Genomic DNA, 26,272 nt, shown 5'->3' with positions numbered 1-26,272 from the left:
GTGAAAAATAGAGGTAGCAGTCGAGTGCCGTCTTTGTTTGGACGATGTGATAATCACGAGACAAAGTGCTGGTCGGGTCGTGAGGTCGTAGAGTCTCCGAAGCTGTGTGAGGGGAAACAGAGATGTGGTCTAGTCAGCAGCAGCTTGAATAATTCGCAAGAGGTCGAATCAGTATTGCAAGATGACGATAGAAACGAATGATGAGTGATGAGGAAAGCTGGCAAAGGCGGCTGAAGGCGAAAGGGGGATCTGGGGGGGGGGTTGATTCAGCAGGTTGGGTCGCGAGCAAAAGGGTGGTGGTGGTGGTGGCGCGGGCGGTCGGAGAGCAGAGAAGCGTTACTGAAGATTCAAGACTTGTCCACAGTGAGAAATGGCTGAGAGCAGAGGGAGTTGGGCCGCCGATGATGCAGACTGGGGCAATGGGGGTACGTCTGGAAAGGTACATACAGGCTGTCGACTCAAGTACCTCGAATGCAGGCGGGTCTCATCCAGTCACATCACAGTGGTGGACCAGTGTTTGCAGGCCAGCCTGGCGGCTTTGGAATCGGCATCTGGCGGTGGCCGGGCATCTAATTGATTCCAAGGTATTTAAGCGCTGAAACTGCGCACGCAGCACGCAAGCAAAGGCAAGACAGAACAGGCAAGCAAAGGGGAGCAAGGAAATCTTGAGCCAGACAGCAAAGATTGGCGGGCTCAAGAAGGTAATATTAGGTAGGCACTCCTGCACTTGAAGGTACAAAGTTCCCAACGTTGGGTGGGGGCCTCTGTGCCATTAAGCAGCACATGGAACCTTTGTATATCTGCGCACTTTAACGGCAGTGAACCGTTACAGTCGCCTTTACTCTTTACTTACTTGTTCGTCTCGTCCTTTTGTAAGCGGTAGATCTCCAAGTCACGACGCTCTACGTAAGTAGTAGGGCACAAAATGCAAGGTCAGGACGCTTTCGGCTTGCCGCGCCTCGTCCGATGCTCTTCTCTTTTACCCAAGGTTCCCCCTTGTCAGTGGAGAGCTCAGGCACGCTGCTCCTCAACGCCCCCAAAACGCTCCGCCTTCGAGGCTTGGCTTGAGGGCCTCCACCATCCTGTTCCCAGCGCCTAACAATGCCGTTTCAGTGGTGCGTTGATCACATAACCGCCCAACATTCAGCGCGTAGGTAGGTCCAGCAGCCCACGGTATCAACAGCTGGATCGGAAAGCGCCATTGACGTATCTGGCTCTCCTCGCTCGTTTACCTTTTCGGCTCGTTTCTCCTCCTCTCAACAGCTAGCGATTCGGAGTGCCATTGATGAAAAAGATACAAACGCCAAACGACCTTGACCACCCCCATTTATCCAGATCCAATCACTTCTCAGGCCGAGGGCCATCTCTCTTCCGCGTGGCGTACTGATCGGCGGGACGGAATCTCGACGTACCAACCTTCGCCAAACAGCTATTACTACGATCCTCACCACCACGGCTCACAGGTGCTTCCCTGCCGCAGTCGCAGCATCCTTTCTTGCTTTCCTCCCGGCCACCGGCTTCACAAACAACTCTCCTCCGGATCAACCCACGCTCCTTCCCCAACAAGCTCGCCCCCTCTCAGGGAGGTGGTGGGGATCGTCACTTTTTGCCAAACGCATATCCGAGACCTTCTGCTTGCTTGCCAACTTGCCAGGCGGGACTTGTCACAAGCGTGCGACCCTCCTTCACGCACCTCGTCACAGGACACCGCCATGATCAATCCCGCAGGCATACGGTCATGGCCCATGGCATTTGCAATCCTCGTCACTGCATTCGACCCAAACCCGAACCCTGTGCCGTTATAGCCGGCACAAACGCCCGCTCTTCGATGCCCTTTGCCGTCTGCAATTTCCTGTTGGACCTGTACACTGATTTCAGGAATCATTAAAGTTGGCCAGCTCCGTCTTAGCAAACCAGAGCTACTATTTCTCTATGCTATACTCGTATATCTGTACTCAACATGCCTCTGCAAGATGCCTGTTCGACGTTTCTCATCCCCTCTCGGGCTTTTCCATGGTAAAGGGCAATGCACCGTTATCCTCATGCCTGTTGTCGGACATGAACCAGTAGCAGCCTATCTCTTCGAAAGTATGCTTCCAGCAATATTTGAAGGCGCATTTCTTCCAACGCTCAGTTCTTGTCTGAAACATGCATCTCTTGCCCCCCTGTCCCCGGAATCGAAAGTGCGCCCGCCCCAGACGCCAGTCGATGCAAAATTCGTTCAGATTCGGCACCTTGGTGCGATGGCACCCGTCATTGCCGCTTACCTCCCACTCGCCATCATTTGTATGGAAATACCCAAGTCCTTCGCATGTGTCCCTGTGAGTGCATCGCTGATAGAGTTCAAGCCAGTCGGCGGCGCAAAGATAAGACAGTGCACTGAGTAACACGACGGCTGTCGGAAAGTGCATCGCCTTGTCCGCGTGAGTCTATCGATTGATCTTAACGACGAAAAAACTCGACACTAGCGTTCAAGAATCAAGACGAACTAACAGCAGTTGATTTCTTCACGTACAAGGGGCAGAGTAGAGCAGAATGGCGCTTCTAAGACAACCTCAAGCAGCCGGACAAGGCACATACTTAAAAAATTTCAGCATGGTAGCCTCCCAGGTACAACGTAGCCTTTTAGAGCAATATGCCATGTCACCCGAAGGACCGATAGGAACATCTATCGCATGGCCGTAGCCCTGCTTGTGCCCGCGCAATTCTTCGAAGTTGCTGCCCGTACTCGTGTCTCCTATAATCACTCCATGGCTGCTTCGTACAACCTCTTGGCCTGGAGTGTCGGCATACTTTGCTTCTGGTGGGTTGGCTAGTCCTGTAACTTGCAGCACTCTCTGATGCCAACATTATCCTGCATACCTCAAGATTTTCTCTACGTAGGGTTTGCAAGATGCGACCCGATTCAGTCCATTAGGCCACTCTGAATCAGAAACTCTACATGAGAATATTGCCATGAATTGCAGCATCGTTCACGCCATTCTCGACTTTCCACAGCAACTAATACCACCAGCGGTGTAGAGAGAAGTTCGGTTGGCTGCGAGCTGAGGTCGATTTCGCCCACACAACAGCTACAAACTATACCCGTAGAATTTTGAATAAAAAATAATTAAATTGATACTCATACAGTAGCATGTACTTTTTGACATTTATTCACAACCATCTGACATGATGTCCGATTCTCGCGTGCTTTACCGACCCCACCAAAGCGAAAGCGGCTGGCCGCCTATCGATAGCCGTTGGCTCAGTAAAAAAAAAATCTCCAGACGATTCTTGATGCGGCATGCGCAACAAGACAAGCTGCAGATCTGCCCAGCCATGCCAGGCACCAAAAAGTCAAAAGCGACCCTTGATACTGCAGAGACTCTATCTGCAGGCTCCGCATCCTCGGACGAGTCCGATTACCTGGACAATGCAGCAGCCCGCAAGCGACGTCGAACGAAAGACAACAACTCGAGCGACGAGGAAGAGGACGGCGGCGTCCAGGTCGAGAGCGACGAGGACGGGCAAGATGGTCCCAAACAAGCCATGAAGCCTATACTCGCTTCATTTGCGGCACCATCCCGTATCAAGAAGAAGGGTGCAGCCACTGCGCCGGCGGCCAAGCCAGCTGTCGAGGCCGTCCAGACCCAGGTTCTGGCGCCCACCGATCCCAACACCACGTTCGCGGCCCTCGGCGTCCGACCGTGGCTCGTGCAGTCGCTCGCCAACATGGCCATCCGGCGGCCGACGGGCATCCAAAAGGGCTGCGTGCCGGAAATTCTCCGCGGACGGGACTGCATTGGTGGCAGCCGGACGGGTTCCGGCAAGACGGTCGCCTTTGCGGTGCCGATGCTGCAGAAGTGGGCAGAGGATCCGTCAGCCGTGTTTGGCGTGGTGCTGACGCCGACGCGCGAGCTGGCGCTGCAAATATACGAGCAGTTCCGCGCCGTCGCCGCGCCGCAGAGCCTCAAGGTGGTGCTCATCACGGGCGGCGCCGACATGCGGCCGCAGGCCATTGCGCTCAAGCAGCGGCCGCACATCATCATCGCGACGCCGGGTCGACTCGCGGACCACGTGCGCACGTCGGGCGAGGACACCGTCTGCGGTCTGCGACGCGTGCGCTTCATCGTCTTGGATGAGGCGGACCGGCTGCTGCACGCGGCGGGGCCCGGGAGCATGCTGCCCGACGTCGAGGAGTGCCTGTCGGTGCTGCCGCCGCCGACGGAGCGCCAGACGCTGCTCTTCACCGCGACCATGACGCCCGAGGTCCGCGCGCTCGAGGCCATGCCGCGGAAGCCGGGCAAGCAGCCCGTGTTTGTGTGCGAGGTGGACACGCAGACGCTCGCGGTGCCGGCGACGCTTAGCCAGTACCACCTCCAGGTCCCCGTCACCCACAAGGAGCACTACCTGCACGTCCTGCTCCTGACCGAGGCCAATGTCGGCAAGACGGTCATTCTCTTCTGCAACCGCACCGCGACGGCGGATTTCCTGCACCACATGCTGCGGCTGCTCGACCACCGCGTCACGTCGCTGCACTCGAAGCTGCCGCAGCGCCAGCGCATCGACAACCTGGCGCGCTTCCGCGCGTCCGCCGCGCGCATCCTCATCGCCACCGACGTCGCCGCGCGTGGTCTCGACATCCCCGAGGTCAGCCTCGTCATCAACTACGACGTCCCGCGCGATCCGGACGACTACATTCACCGCGTCGGCCGTACCGCGCGCGCGGGCCGCGCGGGCGAGGCCGTGACGTTTGTCGGCCAGCGCGACGTCGAGCTCGTGCTCGCCATTGAGAAGCGCGTGGGCCGCGACATGGAGGCGTGGGCCGAGGAGGGCGTCAACCTGGAGACGCGCGTGCTGCGCGACGCGCTCAAGACGGTTAGCGAGAAGAAGCGCGAGGCTCTGCTCGAGGTGGAGGAGAACAAGGAGGTTGGCGGCAAGAGGAAGAGGACAAAGCAGAAGCTGCGCGCGGTGTAGATGCGCAATGGGTTTTCCTTGGTCGTGGATATTTGATTTTGCACAGAATTGCACAGTATCGCATAGTGGCACGGCGTATTCAGTTTGATATTCTTCTAGATTCAATTACAACATCTGGCTCAGCGCAGATTAAACAGAAGCGAGAGTGAACATGTCTCTACAATGTGATTTCTCATGTCATGACAGGTTAAACAGGCTCCGAGTCATCACTTTTCCCGATTACTCACTTGACAAGTAGGAGGCCGGCCGTTCCATAACGATGTCGCACGCAACGAAACGAGACAGCACCACTTCCGCAAACAACTTGGCATCTTCAGCAGCCAAGGCAAGTTGCTCGGTCTCGTCAACAGCTACAGGCTTGGTCATTAATGACTGCGTTTACATGCGCGCGTTTTCCGCTTTGTCAGCGGGACAGCCAACTAGGTTATGTGGCTGCGGCGCGACTTGCAACGGGCCCGTGGCCAAGGCGAGGTGCCGGCACCTATTTATCAGCAGAATCGGACAGCCATAGCCGCGACTGTGCCAGACGCTGGTCACGCGCAGATCTGGTTGGCGTGAGGGTGCGGAGCGAGTTGTCTTGCTAATCCGGGGGTGACACTCGGATGACCGAGAGGATCGACAAGCTTTCTAGGCGTTGTGAGTGCAACCGTTGCTTGGGGTCAAGTTTGCAAGAGTCTTTTCCCTTGTTCTAAACTTTGAAGACATGTCCGCTTAGTCTGAACTCCTTGACTGTTGTACAGCGAGACCCCGTGATGTCGATGCGGACGAGCATCATTTGACCATGGCGTACCAATCATCATGAACAATCCGCGATCGGACTTTCTTCTTGACCCTTTCTCCTTCTTGTTTCAAATCTCGTCATGTATTTTTTTTTTTTTTCATCTTTGCTCCATTTTCCATCCTGTCTGGTGACCAGTTGGGGTCCGCAGCCGGAGCTCCACAACGTGGCCAAAGTCGCGCCCTCGGGAGCAACGGGTGTGACGGTCCACGGCGATTACACGGCCGCCGACGGGATCCGCTTTCTTCTTTCCTTCCATCCTTTTGTTCCCGCGTATTTATTTTTCTCTTTGCCCCAGCAATCCGGCTATTACGGCGGAAACGCACATTCGTTACCCTCCCCCCCCTCTTCCCACACCATCGGGTATCGGGGAAGAAAAAAACAAGGGACTGAAGCTGGGTCTCGTGCGTCGTGACCAGGATGATTACCCGATTGCTTCCTGCAGCCCTGTCCAGCCTCGTGCCCGTCTTGCCCGTCTAGTGGGCATAAGTGGCTTGCCGGACCGGAGAGTTGAGGAAAGGCAGGAGGATGAGAAGAAAAAAGCCCGTGGAGGTTTTTTTTGGGGCCGGTCCGAAAGACGGCGCCAATTGACGGCGACGAGACGAGTAGGCTACTGGAAGTAGAGTCGTAATGCTTTTGGCTGTGTCCATCTTTTGCCCAACAGACGGCGATTTCCTCGCCTTTGCAAATGGCGCGATATTACAGATCAAGTTTCGAGTGTGTTAAGAAGTGACCTGCAAGTGTGCGCTCCGGACATTGAGAGGTGGCGCCACCCATGGTTCGAGAAGGCAGAAACGGCGTTTTAAACGCAGTATGGAGAATTGGTACGGCGTAGCATCTTGAAATCGATACCGCAAAACAATGCAAGGCATGCGCGGACTTTTGATTTGGGAAAGTCGTGTAAAATCGAAGCCAGCCGATGTGTTCGTAAAGGTGTGCTAGATCGCGATGCACGCGATGCGATTTGGAGGTGGCTGTGAATATGACGGCGGCCTAGCAACGAATTGGGACATGGAAAATATAACAAAGGCGCCCGATACTCGCTATGGCCTAAACAGAAGACGCTTCTTTGCTAATTAGGCAAATCGGGGAAGGCTAGGGTAAAAGCGCAAGCAGAGAGAATAAATCGGCGCTGGATGTATAGTCTCGGCGACGCAGAACCAGGTGACCATTTTGGGAATGGTGTGTAGAATTGGTACTGTTCGGCTTCACAAGTTCAAGTGGCTGCTACTTGCAAGGAATGGAGACGGCAACGCGGTACCGGATGTCGCCAAAAGAGAGAAAGAGAGAGAACTCAATTGCAACAATTGAGTAGTACAATCATCACGATATTTTGAGACAGAAAAATCGTTTCTGTTTCGCTTATTTTCTCTGTAAACGCCCTCGACTTCCCAAACGGCGCCGACGGCCGGTAGCAGTATTTCTTTGTTAATTTTTTTTTATTAGTGAGCAAAAACCCTTTTCGGTAGCGCATCGTCTTGTTCATTTAAATTTTAACGCCGTCGGCCCTCGGGCATTTCTTCGCAAGGCTGGTGGCTGGACGGACGCTGGACGCTAACTAGCAACAAGCTTTTGTCAGAACTGCTTATTAACACGCTTTTTGTCTTGTCCGCTCATGAAGCTTTGCGACTAAATAAATAGTTAAAAAGGCCTGCGGACTCGGTACCGAGGAGATGACCGACGCTAAACCTGAAGGGGCATCACTAGACGGGCTTTAACGGCGGATTTCTTTTTCTTTCCTTGTATTTCGTAGAGCTTCGATTGTTGACAGTGGACTTGGGGAAGAACAGTCATGGGCGGAACGGACATGTCGAAAAGCGCTCGACCAAAAAAGAAAAAGGGGGAAAAAAAATAAGTGAAGAAAAGAAAAAAAGAAACATCAACTGGAAGATACAAGACGGAATGACACATTTTACACTTTTGTGTGTTCCGCTCAGCCTTACATCGCGACGAGGCAAGAGACGTCGATGCACGATCGTCGGACGAGTCGACGATCACCGCTCACAAGGAGACGAGGGGGGGGATAATAATCAAGCATTCTGGGCAGTGCATGCACAACAACGCATGCACGCATGGGGAAAAAGCAACTGCATCGGGCACGTATGGAGTAGAGGGATGCGAGGTTGAATCATAACTAGTAGGCGCCGTGACTCCAGCAGTGCAAGTCGACTGTGGCTTGAAGCCTTACTCACATGCCGCTCTCTGGCTCATCAGCGCCTTAAACCTGATGTGTGTGTATTGTCGATGACGCGTAACGAGTGCACAACAATGAGGACTTGGGGGGGTAGTGGTGCGGTCGCAATAAGTGAGGCCACGCACGGCGGCCCAACTGGGATAGATTGCGCGGGTGAGCAACAGGCTCAGCCAAATACGTACATGTAGGGCTGACGTTATGCGTGCGTGCATCTAGTTACGACTTGCGGATACGTTTCGAGGCATGGTTGCGTAAATGGCTTGGGTGGTTGTCGGCTGGTCGAAAAAAGGGCGGGCGGAACGGTGAACTGAAACTGCCTGCTGCCAGAGGAGGGTATGAATGACTCGAAACGAAATTTGACCAATGTGGATTTTGCGAAATTGAGCATGATTCCAGCATAGTTAGGACACTTGCAGTCAAATTGAAAAATTAATAAACTTGGGCGCGGAACTAGGCGGACATTGGTTTCTAAGCCGGTGGGTGGATGGCTTATGAATCGACAAATTCACTAGAGCAACTAAAACGCCCTAAAACGGTTGCGAGCAGCGTTACAGAGTTTCGTTGTGGTGTGCGTTGAGTCACTGCCGGCGTTAGGGGCTACCTGAGTTAGCGTTAGGCCAGGCACAAGTAGTGAGAGATTCCTCAGCAGGATGAGACATGAAGAGTGCGAGATTGCACAATGGTCGGAGTTAATTAGCGGAGGATTATTGGTGCAGTTCGCTGGAAGGTTTCTTGTTAATCCCAAAACGGCTGTGGATAGAATGTCGATTTGGGAAAAAAGGGAGTCACAGGCTTGATATGTCTTGTGATGTCGTGTCATTTGTCGTCTCCGACCAGAGTCCGAAGGGGACCCGGGTACAGCTATACGCGCCCTGTAATAACGGCGATGTTGTACTGACTGCCAGTGACTGCTAGGGCGCTGCAGGCAGCTGCTTTTGTCCGGGGGGGTACCTGGCAGCACGAGGGTGTACATAAGCGAGTTGCTTGGTCACAGGCGGCCCACCCAAAAAACCCGAGTAAAAAGCGAGAGCGAGCGACGAGAAAGCTTGCAGCCAGTCAGTCGGGCCCGAGAAGACTCACTGGTACCGTCCATCTGTCAGCGGCCCGCCGGGGATTGCTAATGTCCATGGGCCTTGTAATCAACTCAAAGCCCCACCCCAACTTTGTCTGATGAGTCCTCTTGGGCCCTGCCCGGTTAATAGGGTGGATCCCTAGCTTTCGTTATGCTCGGGTCCGCGTATGCCAAACTCCGCCTCAGCGCCGCGGGCTTGTTTTTTTTTCTCCTTCGTCCCCTGGTCACCTTGAAGGGCTCGCTGCCCGGCTTTGGCGCGGGCCCCCGGCAAGACGGACCTTGACCAAGATCCCCCCCTCAACGACGGACGAGATTAAAAGAATCCCGATGCCCACACCTCTTTCTGAACTTTTCTTGCTTCACATCTTTATCACAACCAACGAACCATACCAAACATTTACAATAACCATCAGTTTCATCATTTCGAGATCGAGACCGCTTTCGACTACACCACAGCCACATTATTCATACATCTACCGCAACGGCACCTCTTCCACACCAACCCCTGCCTAAACCCACTAGCGACCCGCAACCGGGCCTGACTCACCATTTAAAGAAAAAAGACACCACCACGCCCATCAAGGGAACAAGGAAGAGGAGAAGAAGAAAAAAAATAAATACACACCATCCATATATAGTGTTTCATATTTCCACTTCTTCTTCTCTCAACATGTCTACCGCCGCAACTCTTCAATCAACTCCCATCAACAGCAAGCCTATCGCTGCTACCATCAAAACCACCACACACTCTCGCCCGCTCTTTGCCGCTCCCTCGCGCAAAACAATGTCCGTCACCCAGACCTACTACCTGGCACACAAGGCCCGCGCCAAGCTCTCGCGCGAGGCTGCCCAGTCCGATCACGACCTGCGTCTGCTTGTCGGTCATGCCAACCTCCTCGACTCCCTCATGGCTGAGCTCGCCGAGGCGGAGCGCGAGCAGGAGCGCTGGTTCAACCAGTCTGTCCGCAACACCACCACCACCACCAAGTCTTCTGATAAGCGCCACATTCAGTGGGCGGACCGCATCGTCGAAGAGGCCGTCGAGGAGGACGAGTACGAGGCGGCTTCGTCCGACTCGGACTCTGATTCCGACTTTGAGTATGACGAGGAGGATACCAAGATGACAACGGTTCCGACAGTCACTGTCGAGCAGGTCGACGCCGAAGAGGACGACGATGAGGAGGATTATGCACAGCTCGAGCTCGTCCGCACGCCCTCGCACAGCAACTCCCCGCCTGAACTGTTCCTCGACCATCAAGACTCGGACTCATCCGACGACGAGTCCATGCCACCCTCGCCCACCGAGGCACATCTGCCTGAAGCCGCCCACGCCAAGCAGCAAGAAGAAGAAGAAGAAGAAGAAGAGTACTACAGCCGCCGCACAGCAGCCGGCCTGGTATCCGCCATCATGGTGTACTAGACCGATGACAAACTTTTGACGACTACGACTACTACTACTCTTTCTTCCTTCTGAGCGATTAGCGAAACTTGTTGCAGCATCATTTGGCATTTGTATGGCGTTTTTCAAAACCAAACATCTTTGATACCATGGGGGAGGACAGTTTATTTCTACATGAAACCATTTTTGGGCGTTTTTTTGATTTATTCATTGGGATACAGAGCATACACCACTCTACTTGTATAGGACACTTTTTATGTTACACAATAGTGACCGCTCCCGCCAATGGCGGTAAGAGTGGCACTGCAGCAACAGCACGAGCTTGCCCGCCGTGGCTTCCTCGGATAGCAAAGATTGCATGAAAAACATATAGACAAATCGTTTAGATTATCAAAAACATTTCAAAATTATTATTATCAGTTTTTTTTTTTAAAAAAAAAATAAATCACTTCGTCTTGTGACTGCAACAAAATATTACCGGCCTCTTGATGCAGCAGCTGAGCTCATGTCGGTCGTGAGTCAAGCAAGCCTTGCCATGCACGGCTCTCAGACCGCCCGCCTGGGTCGGAATGGCTAACGTTAGCCAAGCCACCCACGCCCTGCATGTGTGTCCAAGTAGAACAGGACAAGTCCCATGATTCATCCTCAATGTGCGGTCTGTATTTTACTATTTCCCCCCCTTTCTTCCATCCGTTATTGAAAAATCTCTTGCCGTCATGACTCTTTCATGCATCGCCCGCCCCCTCTTCGTTGCCTTATTTTTTCATCTCCTCTGTTCATGCTGTTCTTTTTTTAAATTCGGAAGCAAAAGAAGATGGGCCCCGCTTATTCCGGACTCGGCACGCGCATCGATGCAAAAAAATAAAGAAATAATAGACTCGATCCACCTTACCCACCAGAAAACCTGATACCCAAACAAGACTAGCGCTCCTGTGCCTCGTGCATGTGAAATTGATTCGTCAGCGCGCCCCTGGCGCTATTTTCTCCCAATCGCCGTCTTCGATCGCACACATACCAAAGAAATATGTCAGTTTATCCATTTTTTCTTTGATCAAATCGGATCACATCAGCAGCAACCTACGTTTGTCAGCCTACCAGCCGCTCACGAAATGTGGGCTCCGTCACCGACAACCTGAATTGCGTGCACGGCCGCGTGATCGATTCAGTTGTTTTACAAAATTAACATGTGTCTATATAATTTTCCAAATCTTTTAAAACATCTCTCTCCCAGATTACAAAGATTAGACAAAATTTCAATTGTTGCCCGACTCCTTCACCCAACTGGGGCTTCTTGTCATGATCCTAGCAATAGGCAACAATACAGCAAGGAAAAAAAATGGCGGGACAGGCAACACAATTCTGAGTCGAGCTCATGGGGCCAGAAGCCTTTTATCCCTGCATCACATCCGCAATGTTACCGGCTACCGGCACAAGGTGTCGCCGTGAGTCTGACCGCAACATTGCGAAAAAATAGGAACTCCTCTTTTTTTTTTCGCTTGCTTGCATAATGCATCTCGTCGCATTAGAGAAGAGAATTTTTACTCTTGCCTCTTCCGGTACTTCTAACCCTAGTAATAACAACAGCATTATGATACCAGGCTGCTATGCCGGACGGGGCCCATCTTGGCCGGAATCTAGATGCCGCATCTTGGAGGGGTCGTGGTTGTGTAGATGCCTTCTAGGCACCCAATACTTCTTTTTTAAACTTTGGCTCGTGATTGTGAAACATGCCACTCATCGCTTCATGTCGAATCTCAACAAAAATCTCCACCACAACCCGTCCTTCACATGCAATTCACCGGAAGCATACATTGCTACGTTGGCAAGTTGGCTGTTCGCTTCGATGCTTCTGAACGCGTCCAGCGCTTTCCATTTACAGCCCAGCATCATCTGCCGCGCCCCGACGGGGGTTCGAATGCTGTCCGCTGCCCAACGGCGCAGGACTCCGCACCCGCTCGCCAGGCACCGACCGGTGCCTTGTCACACCCCCCGGCGCCGGCGCGCGTCCGGCTAATTAATTGGTTCTCGCATTCGGCACCTTTGCATCGTGGAACTCGTGAGCTGTCCTCTTTTCCTCCCTCGCATTCTCTAATTACGCAGTTATTATTACGCGTATGATGCCCGCATTGGCGTATAATATTCCACCCCTTGGCCGCTTGGCAGCTTGGGCCCTGGGAGGAACAGGCATCAGGCCCAAAACACAGCCACAACCGAGTCTGTAGCCAAGCCTAATAACCCCGTCAACCCGTCCATCTGATAAAGGACAGTTTGCAAGCCTTGAAAACCCAAGGGCGCCGACACCAGAGGCACGCAACCCTCGGGCTCCCAAATTCGTCCTTGCGTACGTGTTGATAACCGGCTCACCGGCCGAGGACTCTTGACAACCCGGCCTACGTATGCATCGCGTCTAGCATGATTGATAGACAGGCGTAATCAGATAGGGCGTGGCCGTAGCCAATGATTGGCCCATGCGCGCTCTCTCATGATGCGTACTGTTGTCAGCACTCAAGCCTGTACCGTTGTGCCCAGCCAAAGTCGTGACACGTACTTATCTGCGACTTGGCCAAATCTCTGAGCCGGGTTGCCGGGCCCGTATCATCTTGACATCATGTTCTCCTGGTGAGATGCAGGGTCCCCGTCGCCCCCTACCCAGCGACCATGATGGCACAGGCACACAGGCACGCAGTTGGCAGAGAGTGCCGTTGATGTAATTCAAGAAAAAACGTCATCGAGTCTAATTGTGCATGGTATAATGTCCGCATCAGCCTCCGCGCGCCTCACGACTGGCCGCCAATACGCATCGATGCATATGCAACCCCGCTACACCCAGAGATCGCGGATCGTTGCTCGACGACACCTGCAAGATCCCTGGATTCTTATATTGTTTCCCTCGACTCGACATCGACCCGTGCGACCCAATACTTGGTAGTTGGCGGCCCAAGACCTTGGCCGCGGCAGTGTTTATGTGCCCTGGTGATATTGTAGCTTGTCGAAGAGCCAACGTCATAGACTTCTGCCAATGCTCTGCGTCCGCCTAGTGTGATCAAGTCCCTGGCGGTTGCCAAACGTTGCTAATCCAGCCACTAACTTCGGCCAACGTAATCGCCGGGGCTTTCAGTGACCACGCTCGAAACGAATGTGTACTAAATCTGACGGACACCACTGTCCCGTCTCCTCGGGTTCGGGGATTACCAACGAGGCGGCGTGGCGGCGTCGAGAGATGCGGATTTGAAGGCTCTTAGCGGCGGACCTCCGCACATGGGGGCTGTCAACGCCTAAATCCGCAGGCCCCGAGCTTCTGGAAGCTCCGCAAAAAAAAGCTCTCACTGCAACCTGGCATCCGTCTCCCTTTCTCCGATAGTTTCAGCTTTATCGACAAAGGGGAAAAAAAAAAGTCCGACACCAACACGCGACTAGCTTTCTCCGCACCCGCCGCCTTTTCGAATTACTATCAGTTGTACTGATCTAATACTGGCCATGCCTCCTCCGCTCGCGCGTGGCGCGCTCCTGCGGCGACCAAACGCCTCCTCCTCCTCCAACGCTGGCGTCTGCCGCTCTTGTCGCCGACGGCTGGCCACGACGGCCTCCTCGGCGCCGCCCAGGCCGCCCGCCGCGGGCCTGGCCGAGCTCTCATCACGACGCGTCCTCGCCGTGGCCGGAGCCGACGCCACCAAATTCCTACAGGGCATCGTCACGCAAAACGTTGCCGCCGCCGCACCAGGAAACGGCCGTCATCAGCAAGCGACGACTACGACGACGACGACGACTACTCCATCAGAGCCACGGATCGAAGGATTCTACGCCGGCTTCCTCAACGCCACGGGCCGCGTCATGCACGATACTTTTATATACCCTTTTCGCGGCGGCGGCGGTAGCCTCCTCGGCAGCGACGACGGCTTCCTCGTCGAGGCCGACGCCTCGCAGACGGCCCGGCTAGAAAAGTATATTAAGCGCTACAAGCTGCGCGCCAAGGTCAGCGTGCGCAGCCTGGCCCCCGACGAAGTATCCGTCTGGCAGGCCTGGGATGACAACGGCGGCATCGACACGCTGAGCCTGCCGTCCGGCGCCGACAGCCGCGTCATCACGCTGCGCGACCCTCGCGCGCCGGCCATGGGACACCGCATTCTGCAGCTCGGCGGCGGCGACGGCGGCGCACCGGACATTATCGGTGTGGAGCGCGCTTCTGAGGACGCCTACACTATCCGCCGGTACCTGCAGGGCGTGCCCGAGGGTCAGGAGGAGTTGCTGCGGGAGCAGGCGCTGCCGCTCGAGAGCAACATGGAGCACATGCACGGCGTCGACTTCCACAAGGGCTGCTACGTCGGCCAGGAGCTGACCATTCGCACCAAGCACCGCGGCGTCGTCCGCAAGCGCATCCTGCCGTGCATGGTGTACGACGCGGACCGGCCGGCGCCGCAGACGCTCGCATACCAGCCCGACAGCGTGGCGTCGGTGGTGGGCGGCGCGGCCGCGGTGCCCGCCGAGACGAGCATCGGACGGTTTGAAAAGCGCGGACGCAGCGCGGGCAAGTGGCTCAGAGGCGTGGGCAACATCGGGCTGGGGCTGTGCCGGCTAGAGATTATGACGGACGTGGTGTTGCCGGGCGAGCAGGCGGCCGCGACGTACAAGCCGGACGACGAGTTTGTGCTCGAGTGGGGAGGGGAGGATGATGTCAAGAGCAGCGTCAAGGTCAAGGCATTTGTGCCTGACTGGTTGCGCGCCAGCATGGAAGAGGGACAGAAGAGGTAGATGACTGTGTACACCATTGTTCTGTAAAATACTGCATACTGTCTATAGAGACGCGTCCAACGTAATAGCAAGCTCTTGGCCCCTGGCGGCTTCCATACCCGCTCGGTGTTCTCTCTCAGGGTATCTCTGGACTTCAAAACCGTCACATCTGCCGTCAACGAATAGTCTCTTCCGTTAGACCTGGGCGTCGGACGAGCTCTCTTGCTCGCTGGCATCACAGCTGGGCGGTGAACAGTGGTGGCTGACGCGCACGCGACCACGCCATTTCTGGGCGATGGAATTCGGACCCAAACAAGTCTCTGAAGTCCACAGAACGCTGTCTGAAAGTATTCTGTTAGTAACAGTCTCTCGTTGTCATGACACAGGAGAGGCAACCTACGCTAGCAACTCAAAAGAGTTGGCGTATTGCATGATGAGCGAGTCTGGATGCAGTGTTCGGGGTTCGTTGAAGTAGCGCGCTTGTCGCCAGCCGCCTCCCAAAACCCATCGCTGAATGGTACTGCGTTGCACAGAAATTAGAATGGAAGCGAAAGCGCCAAACGACTGTAGTTGAGGGTCTGAAAGGTGCTCACTTCCTACCGACTCTCTTTTCATCCGGTCTGGCTCTGACTTTACCTGGAGTGGTAATACCAAATTCGAAGTGTTGCTCGCGGATATGTCGATACAGCTATTCATGAGCAGTGTTTTAGTATTTTTCTTGCAAACCTGTGTAGATGGAAGGGGAGAGTAATCACTCTGGTATTGTCTCCGAAAGTCTTTCCGCACATTGTGCCGTGAGCATCGACGACGACATCGCAGACTTGCGTGTTCATGCTCGAAATGGCGAGATTCTCGCCTGGAAAGATCGGACCTTGTATTGTTAGTAATGAACTACCTTGAGAAGCTCCTTCATTCGAACTCTTACCGTGATGATAGCCGAATTGCGTAGGGTTCTTAGCCATTAGAATATCAAGGTCGATACGGTTAACTTCTGCGTCAAGCTCCATTTTGACTTTTGTGAACTTGATGAAGGAAAGATCTTGATCTTGACAAAGGAAAAGCTAAACTGTGTTCGTTTGCAGTTTTGTTAGCACCCTGAAAACATTCTAAGCATAACATGACTTGCCACACGGCGGTGAAGAAATTGATGCCGTTCAATATTCTATCACCAGAGGCAAGCACTGCACTGCTGTTCACCATTAACAAGGTGTCTCATCACTGAGAACTTGATGCACAGCCAGAACAAGATTACCATGTACAATTTTTTAAGTATGCGTCTGTATTTCTGAGCACATATCCATGCGATGCCGAGTCAATTCTCGACATGTTCTTAATTATCCTGAGAAGCCGCTTTGGTGTTTTGCAGGCGACTCCACCCACCGACTGCTCCTGCAGTTGTGATGCATGATCAAGTGATCTCGAAGATTGTTCTTTCTACCTTCAGCTCCGTCATGCATAAGGATTCCCGAAATAGTCCAACCTGAATGGTCAGCACAAAAGTGGCACGGCCACAGTCGATTTGACTGCATGGCCACAGCTGCAAGCCATAGTCAGCACGGTCAATAAATTTCAGCCGCTCTATTACCGACATCTTGTTTTCAGTATCAAATTTCAAGAAGAGGACAAGACTGCGCAGAGCGACGCGCCCATGCTTGGCAGCTGAGCCACGGCCAGAATCACAGCCTTGCGCACATTTGAGCAGTCGAACAAAGGCCTTTGCAGCAGTGGTGCCTTTGAAATGTCGGCACAAAAGTGAGGCTTGCTGTCTGTACAATGACGTAGAAAGCAGCTTGTCTTCACCGCGGACATGCGTAGCCGGTGCGCGCCGGCAGGAGAATCGGCAATGCGTCATGCACCTGCCTTTGCCCGGGGGGGGGGGGCGGGGGGGGGGGGCGCATTCTCCCCACGGAAATATGATCCGGAGCAGCGAGTCCGGCAGGGAGCACAGAATCGTTTCGTTACATCGCAACCCTTTGTAAAACGCATCCTAAGGTACGCCGTGCCAGCCAAGGCTCGCTGTAGCATCCCCTCCGCCCCCTATTCGTTGGGCTGTCTTCAGGCGTCGCATAAGCAAGGCATAACTCTAAAGTCACTGCCACTCCAGGCAACCTCCGATGCAAAGCTGAATCCAGCCTGATCCTGTCATTTACTTTGCATAGATCTTAAGTTTGCTTTTTGCTCACCACCCAGATGAAAGGGTGGCAAAAAACTAACTTGACGGACGGGTTAGGGCGCCGGCCGAGATCATCTGGAAGCTTGTAAACTGGGTCAAGGACGCAACACAACCAGCCCATTGTTCTTTGCGTCCTCTTAGCAAAAAAAAAGGGGGCTGCACAAATTCTGCATGATTGTACATGCATACCCCTGACAGCAGCTGCAAGGCATTTATTTACACACACCTTGGGCAGGCTCTGTCGGGCGTGAGATCGTCGAGGGCATCGGGGGTGGCGTGCTTGCGCCTCATTAGCTCATTGGACGAGCGGTAATGCACTCCAACAAGGGTCCGTTTCTTGTCAGGGCACTGTCTTTCGAGGCTTGCGAGAATAGTCTCCGAAAGCAGAGATCAAAGTGTGGCCTGGTGACCGTTGTTCGTTTTAGTATGTGATGGCAAAGACGAATCAATCTGGATTGAGCATATATAAGCGCAAGTGGGTGAAGCTCTGTGTAGCCGAGGTCTTGCTTCCATGATTACATTGAAAGAGGGTTTCCTTTGATAAGCTTCACTAGTTCAAGTCTTTTGTAGTTGAACAAACTCTTTCTCTCGCGACGCCAACCTTTTGATTCATTCGTCGTACATGCGCATAAAAAATATGTCATCTACGAGTGAGCAGCCAACGCCTGACAAGGGCCCCAAGAAGAGAATCATTCTATGCTGCGACGGTACGTGGTTCGACAGCGACGATGGCTTCAACAAGGCAACGAGCAAAAACGGCGCCACTGTGCAAGTGGCCTCCAACGTGACTCGCATCTCGCGCTGCTTCAAGCGCCGCTGCAGCGACGGCACTCTGCAAATCATCAACTACGAGTCGGGCGTGGGCACCGGCAGCAACACAATAGATACGCTCACTGGCGGTGCTTTCGGCCTAGGATTAACACAGGTATGTGTCGCTTGATCAATTCCGTCTCGAGAGAGAGTTGCGCCTCCTAATGTCTATTCCTACTTTGCGCAGCGTGTTCGTGAAGCGTACGCCTTTCTCTGCGCCAACTATGCGGACGGCGATGAGATTATACTCCTTGGATGGTCTCGCGGTGCCTTTACAGTACGGTCCGTCGCTGGAATTATTGGCAAGCTGGGATTGCTCACCCGAGAAGGCATGGACTCGTTTGTGCCCGTCTTCAAGGATATGCAGCATTGGAAGGACGCCGCGTATAATGACCCATTTCCCAAAACGCCCTTTCCAGACAAGCCCAAAGGCGATGACGCCGCAGACATTTACCGTCAAAGACTCGAGAAGATGGGCCTTACACGTGTAAATCAGGCGAGCGGTGAGCTCATCAAGGTCAAGGCCATTGGTGTTTGGGATACCGTGGGCAGCCTCGGCATCCCCAGGATCGGATGGCTAGACGCACTCGGCATTCGAGCTGCCAATAACGAATAAGTTCTCCCTGAAATGTACCTCTGTTGGGAGATGCTAGACTGACATTTTCCACGTTCAAGTGGCATGATACAGACCTCTCCGACCGCATTGAGCACGCCTTTCAGGCTTTGGCCCTAGACGAGAGCAGATCTCCATACACACCCGCAGTATGGGAACGACGGCCCGAGAACAAACTAACAACCGATCTGCGACAAGTTTGGTTTCCCGGCACACACGGAAACTGCGGGGGCGGTGTTGAAGATGTCGGCATGGCGAATATCACACTGACTTGTAAGTCGGACTCCCCCCCCCAACCGGGGACATTTGTCTCCCACCCTAACAGCAACACAGGGATGATGGATCAGATGGCCTCGGTCGGCGTAGAATTCTTCGCACCGTCCGTTCTGCGCATGATTTCGCAGCAGCTCCAGCAGTACGAAATCAAGGCCGAGCAGGTCGCCGCTCGCACCCGCAAAGCACCACCGCAATGGGCCGTCGGCACCATCTTTGACGCCAACGCGCCCGTCCGTCCCTGGTCCATGGGCGCGCTGCAGAAGCCCCCGAGCGCCATCGACTGGATCACCGGCAAAACCGCGCGCACGCCGGGCCAGTACCGCCGCATCGACCCGGCCACGGGCGACAGCCGGCACGGGCCGTTCCTGCTCGACACCAACGAGCGCATCCACAGCTCCGCGCGCGTCCGCCTCGCGTGCCGTGGCTTGGGAATAAACGACGACGGGGACTGGACGGCGCCGACGCTGACTGCTTGGCGGCTGCGCCGGACGACGACGCGGTTCGCGGATCCCGTCCCGCGCGATCCGCTCTGGGACCCGGCCAACCACGAAAAGGTCCCGGTGGCGGCGGCGACTGCGGCGGAAGAATGGGGCCGCAAGCCTAATGAAGAAGAAGGAGAGCGCTGGATATGGGAGTATGCGGGCCCGGAGGAGCAGGCGCCGACCGAGAAGAGGCAGAGGGTGCTCGTGGAGGAGCCGCTGGGCCCGTACGAGCGCTTTCTGCTGAACCAAGTGGGCGGCACGCCCAATGTGTATGTTTTCGCAGAGGGGAAAGACATGCGTGACAGGGTGTCGCGAAATGAGGGACGAGAGCAAGATTCAGAGACGGAGACGGACATGCCGGCGGCGAAATGATACACCACCAAGCGGCTCACTCCCGGACGATATACCCATCTGTTGTATTGTTTCAGCGGTCGATCTTTTTTTGTGTTGTCTTCTACTTGTATTGAAAACAGAAACTGGTGGCTGTAGATAAGCCGGTCTTACTTGGCCACCCCTTGATCAGATGGATTCATGCCCATGTGCTTTCGCGGGCGAGATGTTAAGTGCCACGGAGCGTCGACGTCGTATCAATAGCTGTACAGACGTACAGATCCTAAGCAGTGTTGAATTCTTACTGTTCACCAATTTATGTACACAGATCGTATTAGCTGCACGGTTTCGAGGAGCAAGGCTAGCAGCCATGGACAAGTCGTCCCCGGACGTAGACTCGGGCTATGTTTCGATCATCGCCTGTCATGATAAACTTCTCTAGCAACGTTCGCATAGTATCGTCTTGCTCCAGTGGCGCGGTGACGCTGCAGCTTGCGTCAGTCATATCAACCAGGAGCGCGTCAAATTGTTTTCCAACTTGGAAATCGCCAATCTCGTTCCCAAAACCGACAACGCGAGCACCACCAATTGTAGCCATGTGAAATGCCTCCTCCATCGTGACTGCAGAACCGCCGTCACGCGCATCGAGAAAATCACGAGCAAACGAGTTGACTAAACAGTGGCGCATGGCATTAAGCATGGAAATAGAGTAGCCGCCGCCAGAGTCTGTACCCAGGCCGACTTTCATGCCGCGGTTTAAAAAGTCCTTGATGGACGCGGCCATGAAGCCTCCGCCGACCGTCATGTTGGAGGTTGGGCAATGCGCGACACCGCATTTCAGATCCTGCAGCCTTTGCGTCTCGTAGGGTGTCATGATAGTGCAGTGGGCAAGAATGGAGCGTTCATTGAGTAGCTTGAACTTTTCGTACAGGTCGGCCTCGTTGGTAAACTGCGGAAACAAGGACATGGTAAAGTTCTTTTCTTGCTCGGACTCGTTGAAGTGTGTCTGGATGGCCATTGTTGGGTTCTCCTGGGCGATTTCTCCGAGGCCTTTGAGCAGAGACTCGTCGCAGCATATAGCGAAGCGCGGCGTCAGGACGTGCCGAAGGAGCTCGCCTTTGGGGTCGAGGTTCTTGATGTGTCGTATGCAGTCGCGTGTCACTTGGAGCGACTCCTCGATGCTAGCATCAACGTAGAAATCTGGAGCGTTGCGAGCCATGTTGCACTTTCCCACCAGCGCACGCTGGCCCTTTTCCAAGCACACATCTGCGAGAATCCTCGTAGCCTCGCCATGAAGTGAACCGTAGTAGCTCGCAGTGGTGACGCCTTGGCGGAGCATGCCCTCGACGACCATGGGATATACTCTTCTCGCGTGACTTGTGTCTTTGAAGAGTGACTCGTTGCGAAAAGCAACATGATTGAGCCATTCGAGAATATGGAGACCTTGGCCCTGCCCGCGATGAAGCCACTGCGGTGCATGATTATGCGTATCGACGAAGCCCGGCATGATGAACTGTCCTTTCTTCAACTCAGTCACGATAATTTCGGAAGTATTGAGCGCCTTGATCTTCTCGGAGACTCTATCACGTGGAATGCCATCCTCGAGGAAAGCGATTATGCCGCGGTCAACTACCACTAGCAAGGCATTCTCGAGGATGGCGATTTCTCTTGGGCTTTTGGAGTGGATGACAGTGCCATAAAAGGCCCGTCTCGAATTGTATGCTGTCATTCTGAGATGTTTTTTCTCTCTGTTTTGTTTCTCTCTGCATGTCATGATGAAAATCGGGCTGCAAAGGTTATAAGAGGAGGTGGTGTAAGAGGAGGTGCCTGTGATCTGGAGTGGGGTAGCACATCTTGCCGTTCTTGGCCGCAGTGCTACGTCCGAGAGCCTTGTTTTAGGGCATGGGCTAATATGCACTATCGCTTGAAACGAATAAGAGATTCCTCGCAGATTTGACTGATATTCTCTTGCAAAATTTCACACAGCCGCCCCAACACTTGCATGTTGAAGATGAGATCGCGCAGTGGAGCTGCTGCCTGAACGGTGGCGCCCCAAGGCCCCTGCGGATTGCCAGACCTTCAGCGCAACAGCGTCACGTGCAGGCAACTACAAGGTCAGTGTTTGCGGCATCCAGCATTGGTTCGACACAACATCCACGACGCAAGAGACAGATCTGCACCGCAAATCATACACGGTACTGCGGGAGGTCTGTGCGGGGTTATTGAGGAGCTTTTTGAGCCTGCAATCGAAATCGTTACCCCTACCGGCCGTCCTTTCTGAAGAGTTTTCCATTGCTGAATTATGAGCGACGACAACAAAGATGCGCTGCGGTTTGCAGCCGAGTATGCCGAAAAGAATGTCGACCTCTACGATCTCCTCGGCGTAGACGCTCTCACGTCTAAAGATGACATTCGCCGCGCCTGGCGCAAGCGCTCCCTCGCATACCACCCCGACAAGGCCGGGGACAAGTTTGACCCGGAGAAGTGGGAGCTCTTTGAGCGCGCGCGCGACATTCTCTCCGACGACAATGCCCGCGCCACGTACGATGCGGCCATGAAGGCCAAGCTGCTGCGGAAGCAGGAGCGCGCGGCCATGGACAAGGAGCGCCAGCGCTTCGCCGACGACCTCGAGGCCGCAGAGAATGCCGCGCGCCAGCAGCAGCAAGCCAAGCAGCAAAAGGACACGGAGATGCTGCAAAAGGAGCGTGAGAGGCTGGCGGAGCTGCAGCGCATGCGGGACGAGGAGAATTCTCGGCAGGCGGCTGCGGCGCAGGAGATGGACGACATGGCGGAGGCACGCCGCCGCCTCAAGGAGAGGAAGGAGGAAAAGGCGAAGCGCAAGGAGGCCAAGGAGCGGATGAAGTCTAGCTCTTTGTATAAGAAGCAGGAAAAGGGTCCCGCGAATGGTGCTGTTGATGTACCGGGGGACTATGCCGTCGAGATAGATGGCCAACGGAAAATGTACTGGGAACTCGTCTGCGAGAAGCTTAGAGCTCGACAGGCACTGACCGATATGGATCAAATGGGAAACGGACCAGACATGCAGGATGACACAATGCAAGGTCTACAGCAAACCATGTCTACGGCCAAGCAGCGGATATACGACGCAGAACTAGCGTATCAGCGCGAAATCGGAACATCTTGAGATATCTTTTGGTTCTTTTTCCCAAACACAAGAACAACGACTAGCTACTCGGCCTCGAGATTCAACACACGGACGGCGTTTAAACCCATGATGGCAGCCGCGGCGCCAGAGCCTTGTCCAACGGCTTTGTTGACGGCCTGGGCATTCAGTCGGGAGCTATCCCAAGGGCCCTGTTCGTCTCCTTGAATTGGCGGGAAGAAGGGATGGTCTGTGCCAAACATGAGTCTATCTGCCCCACTGGATGCAATCGCGGCCTGGAGTCCAACTTCAGAGTAAATTACGGCATCGAGATATATCTGCTCCTTGAGCACCGTCCAGATGGTGCGGCGGTCCTTGGGAACCTTGCCTGTTTTGACCAGGTGTCCGTCATGGATAATGCAGCTCTCAATGCGGCCGGCAAGGAACGGCAGCGTGCCGCCGCTGTGAGCCAGGAGCATCTGGAGGTTGCATACCTGGTCAAAGACGCCAGCCATGTACATGCGAGCCACAGCAATCGTGGTCTCCATGGGAAAACCAAGCGCCAGAGGAAGAACGTGACCATATTCCTCGCCACGGGGACCGTATACTTCATTGGGCAGGCCGTAATGCGGATGCAGAAAGACGAGCAGATTGGCATCGGCCACCGCCTTGAAAATAGGCAAAAGGTTGGGGTCATCGAGGCCCTTGCCAAGACCAGAGGTGCCCAGGATAATACCGCGGCAGTATTTGAGGTTCCTGACATGCTCGATGGAGGCCTTGATGGCGTCTACGGGGGCGCTCAGCGGAAGGGCAGCAAAGAAGAAGAGGCGACCGACGTGCTGCGTGCACATTTGTGAAAATTCCGCATTGACAGAGTCGGCGATGCCTGCCGCCTCGGACGGATCCAAAAAGTCAAACCAGGGGTTGGCGAGGGAGATGACGGAGACGTTGATGCCGTTGGTGTCCATGAAGTGTATCTTTTGGGCCAGCGAGGCAAAGTGCGTGCTCAGTGGTCGGCCAGGGAGCTTGGCGGTGGGGTCTTTCAGCGCGGCATCAAGGGAGTCGAGCTCAGAGGATAGGAGAATGAGTCGCGGCTCGTCGGCTTGGGGAAAATTTCTGACGAGTGGGATGGTGTCGCGCTTCTCGAGCATGGCGATGTAGGAGGGCGGGTACATGTGAGTGTGGATGTCCACGACGGGGTTTGCGGCCGCCATGGCGACTGTCGAGGATTGGTGCGACGTTGTTTCTGACTGAAGGAAACCTGGATTGAAGGCTTGAGAGAAAAGGATTTGTGAGTAGAAAATGTAGATAAGAGCAAATTTCATGATGGTGGTGGTGGTGGTGGTGGTGATGTGATGGTGGTGAACGAGGCGTTTCCCCCCACTCGTTGATCAGCCGAGATACGGTGGAGGTACAGGAGAGGGGTCTATCGGCGATGGGGGGCTATTATGGAGCTAATTGAATCTTTATTGATGTGTATCACTGCAGAAGCGTCTTCTTCCCCGCCCTCCTCTCTTATCCAGAAAAAAAGGATGCAAACCACCATTTTCGTCGCATGTCAAGCATCATTAATGCGTGTGACTATTGCCACTAGCCATGCAGAGCTAGTTGTGTTGCAGGTACTTGTGATGTCAAGAAGCAAAAAGTTGGTCCCCACGAATCCTGTCGGCCATGTCCGACGCTGCCCGCAGCCGACGGCGTGTTTGCCCATTTGCCGTTGTCGTATTGACTGCTGCCAAGAAGCTGTCACTAGATACGTATCTATGGGTTTGGTGTTCATTATCATGTACCTACCCCTCTTGCCCCTCCTCCACAGGAGGAGCGGGCTTTTGGTGGGTTCGGATCGCCCTCCAGTGGATTGGCTGACCCCGTTCACCCCCCATTCCAGCAAGCCAGTGCGTGGGATTGGATTGTCAATCTTTGAACAACCCAGCACTCGATTTTGTTATCTTGGGTGACATCAACGAGATACCTGACAGTTCCTATTCTGGTCTGGCCGCTTGATAACTGAGAGGGATGGTGGCTGATGAAGCCCATCTGGTACTACATCATGGCAGCCAGAATTACGATACAACAAAACACCATGCTAAATCTGCACTAACCTTTCAGTTTACTCTAATAAAATCGCTTCTTTATAATTCTACCATTTAATCTCATCATGAGTGCTGAGGCTGCCGTTCAGGACCAAGGGCTCGTCATCCCGGTACCGTCTCTCCTCCCCCAACACCAAACCCCCCCCTTCCTCGCCGCCCCTCAAACTCACATCCTGCCTCATAGCTCATTGACTTTTCCCTCTTCCTCCACGGCTCTCCCGCCGAGCGCGCCTCCACCGCCCGCGCCGTCCTACACGGCTTCCAGACCGCCGGCTTCGTCTACCTCGTGCGCCACGCCATCCCGCCCGCCGCCGTCGCCGCCGTCTTTGCGCGCTCCGCCGCCTTTTTCGCCCAGCCGGCCGCCGACAAGGAAGGGCTGCGTCTGACCGACGCCGCCGCCAACCGCGGGTATCTTTGCCAGGGCCGCGAGAAGCTCGTCATTTCGCCGCCCGAGGATGGCGGACGCGGCGCTGCTTCTTCTTCTTCTGCGGCGGCGGAGGGGGCCGCGGACCTCAAGGAGAGCTTCGAGATTGGCCGCGAGCCGCACGAGGACTTTCGGAACCACTGGCCGGCACAAGGCAAGGTGGATGGGTTCCGCGAGGAAATGATGGCCTTTTTCGAAATGTGCCAGGAGCTGCACGTGCAGGTCATGAGGGCCATCGCCATGGGCCTCGGGCTTGACGAGACGCACTTTGATGGCTTCGTCGACTGCGCGGACAATACCCTCCGATTGCTCCATTACCCACAGGTCAAGGCAAACGTCTTTAAAAATAAAGTCGGCCAACTCCGTGCCGGCGAACACACTGTAAGATCGAAACCAACCCCCTTTGCCTCGCTCAAAGTCACGTATACAGCTTTCAATTAACATGAACAAACCCCAAACACAGGACTATGGCTCCGTCACGCTGCTCTTTCAGGATGACCGCGGCGGCCTGCAAGTTCGCTCGCCGTCGGGCAAGTTTGTCGACGCCACGCCCATTCCCGACACCATTGTCGTCAACGCCGGCGACCTCCTCGCGCGCTGGAGCAACGACACCATCAAGAGCACCATTCACCGTGTCGTCGAGCCCCCGCACGACAACGACAATGACGACGTCGTCTACCCACCGCGCTACAGTGTCGCCTACTTTTGCAACCCAAATGCCGACAAGCTGATTGAGGCCATGCCGGGGACGTACGCCGACGAGGCGGACAAAAAGTACGAGGGCATCACGAGTGGCGATTATCTCTTTCAGCGACTGGCTGCCACGTACTAGGCGGGCTAG

General features: G+C 54.5%; 9 protein-coding genes across 9 annotated transcripts; 6 read left to right on the top strand and 3 right to left on the bottom strand.

The window, feature by feature from the left end:
* Positions 1 to 3,318: 3,318 nt before the first annotated feature.
* On the top strand, positions 3,319 to 4,956 carry BBA_01094 (DEAD/DEAH box helicase; the record flags this gene model as incomplete). The annotated part of the gene is made up of 1 exon (XM_008596191.1): positions 3,319 to 4,956. The coding sequence occupies one exon, from the start codon at positions 3,319 to 3,321 to the stop codon at positions 4,954 to 4,956; it is 1,638 nt and encodes a 545-aa protein (XP_008594413.1).
* A 4,714-nt stretch (positions 4,957 to 9,670) lies between these two features.
* On the top strand, positions 9,671 to 10,420 carry BBA_01093 (uncharacterized protein; the record flags this gene model as incomplete). The annotated part of the gene is made up of 1 exon (XM_008596190.1): positions 9,671 to 10,420. One exon carries the CDS (start codon positions 9,671 to 9,673, stop codon positions 10,418 to 10,420), a length of 750 nt encoding a protein of 249 aa, XP_008594412.1.
* Positions 10,421 to 13,876: 3,456 nt separating this feature from the next.
* On the top strand, positions 13,877 to 15,148 carry BBA_01092 (folate-binding protein YgfZ; the record flags this gene model as incomplete). The annotated part of the gene is made up of 1 exon (XM_008596189.1): positions 13,877 to 15,148. The coding sequence occupies one exon, from the start codon at positions 13,877 to 13,879 to the stop codon at positions 15,146 to 15,148; it is 1,272 nt and encodes a 423-aa protein (XP_008594411.1).
* Positions 15,149 to 15,322: 174 nt separating this feature from the next.
* Positions 15,323 to 16,134, bottom strand: BBA_01091 (uncharacterized protein; the record flags this gene model as incomplete). Its single annotated transcript, XM_008596188.1, has 5 exons — positions 15,323 to 15,464; positions 15,528 to 15,647; positions 15,721 to 15,815; positions 15,883 to 15,998; positions 16,053 to 16,134. The coding sequence occupies 5 exons, from the start codon at positions 16,132 to 16,134 to the stop codon at positions 15,323 to 15,325; spliced, it is 555 nt and encodes a 184-aa protein (XP_008594410.1).
* A 1,803-nt stretch (positions 16,135 to 17,937) lies between these two features.
* On the top strand, positions 17,938 to 19,853 carry BBA_01090 (peptidoglycan binding domain containing protein; the record flags this gene model as incomplete). Its single annotated transcript, XM_008596187.1, has 4 exons — positions 17,938 to 18,225; positions 18,298 to 18,654; positions 18,786 to 18,996; positions 19,057 to 19,853. 4 exons carry the CDS (start codon positions 17,938 to 17,940, stop codon positions 19,851 to 19,853), a joined length of 1,653 nt encoding a protein of 550 aa, XP_008594409.1.
* A 319-nt stretch (positions 19,854 to 20,172) lies between these two features.
* On the bottom strand, positions 20,173 to 21,540 carry BBA_01089 (guanine deaminase; the record flags this gene model as incomplete). Its single annotated transcript, XM_008596186.1, has 1 exon — positions 20,173 to 21,540. The coding sequence occupies one exon, from the start codon at positions 21,538 to 21,540 to the stop codon at positions 20,173 to 20,175; it is 1,368 nt and encodes a 455-aa protein (XP_008594408.1).
* A 573-nt stretch (positions 21,541 to 22,113) lies between these two features.
* Positions 22,114 to 22,956, top strand: BBA_01088 (DnaJ domain-containing protein; the record flags this gene model as incomplete). Its single annotated transcript, XM_008596185.1, has 1 exon — positions 22,114 to 22,956. One exon carries the CDS (start codon positions 22,114 to 22,116, stop codon positions 22,954 to 22,956), a length of 843 nt encoding a protein of 280 aa, XP_008594407.1.
* Positions 22,957 to 23,000: 44 nt separating this feature from the next.
* Positions 23,001 to 24,128, bottom strand: BBA_01087 (amidohydrolase-like protein; the record flags this gene model as incomplete). The annotated part of the gene is made up of 1 exon (XM_008596184.1): positions 23,001 to 24,128. One exon carries the CDS (start codon positions 24,126 to 24,128, stop codon positions 23,001 to 23,003), a length of 1,128 nt encoding a protein of 375 aa, XP_008594406.1.
* Positions 24,129 to 25,072: 944 nt separating this feature from the next.
* On the top strand, positions 25,073 to 26,263 carry BBA_01086 (thymine dioxygenase; the record flags this gene model as incomplete). Its single annotated transcript, XM_008596183.1, has 3 exons — positions 25,073 to 25,117; positions 25,192 to 25,812; positions 25,895 to 26,263. The coding sequence occupies 3 exons, from the start codon at positions 25,073 to 25,075 to the stop codon at positions 26,261 to 26,263; spliced, it is 1,035 nt and encodes a 344-aa protein (XP_008594405.1).
* Between the last annotated feature and the right edge of the window lie 9 nt (positions 26,264 to 26,272).

This window comes from Beauveria bassiana (genome assembly GCF_000280675.1).
Source record: "Beauveria bassiana ARSEF 2860 unplaced genomic scaffold BBA_S00002, whole genome shotgun sequence".
Taxonomy (NCBI): Eukaryota; Fungi; Ascomycota; class Sordariomycetes; order Hypocreales; family Cordycipitaceae; genus Beauveria; species Beauveria bassiana.
This window is presented reverse-complemented; position numbering and strand designations above follow the sequence as displayed.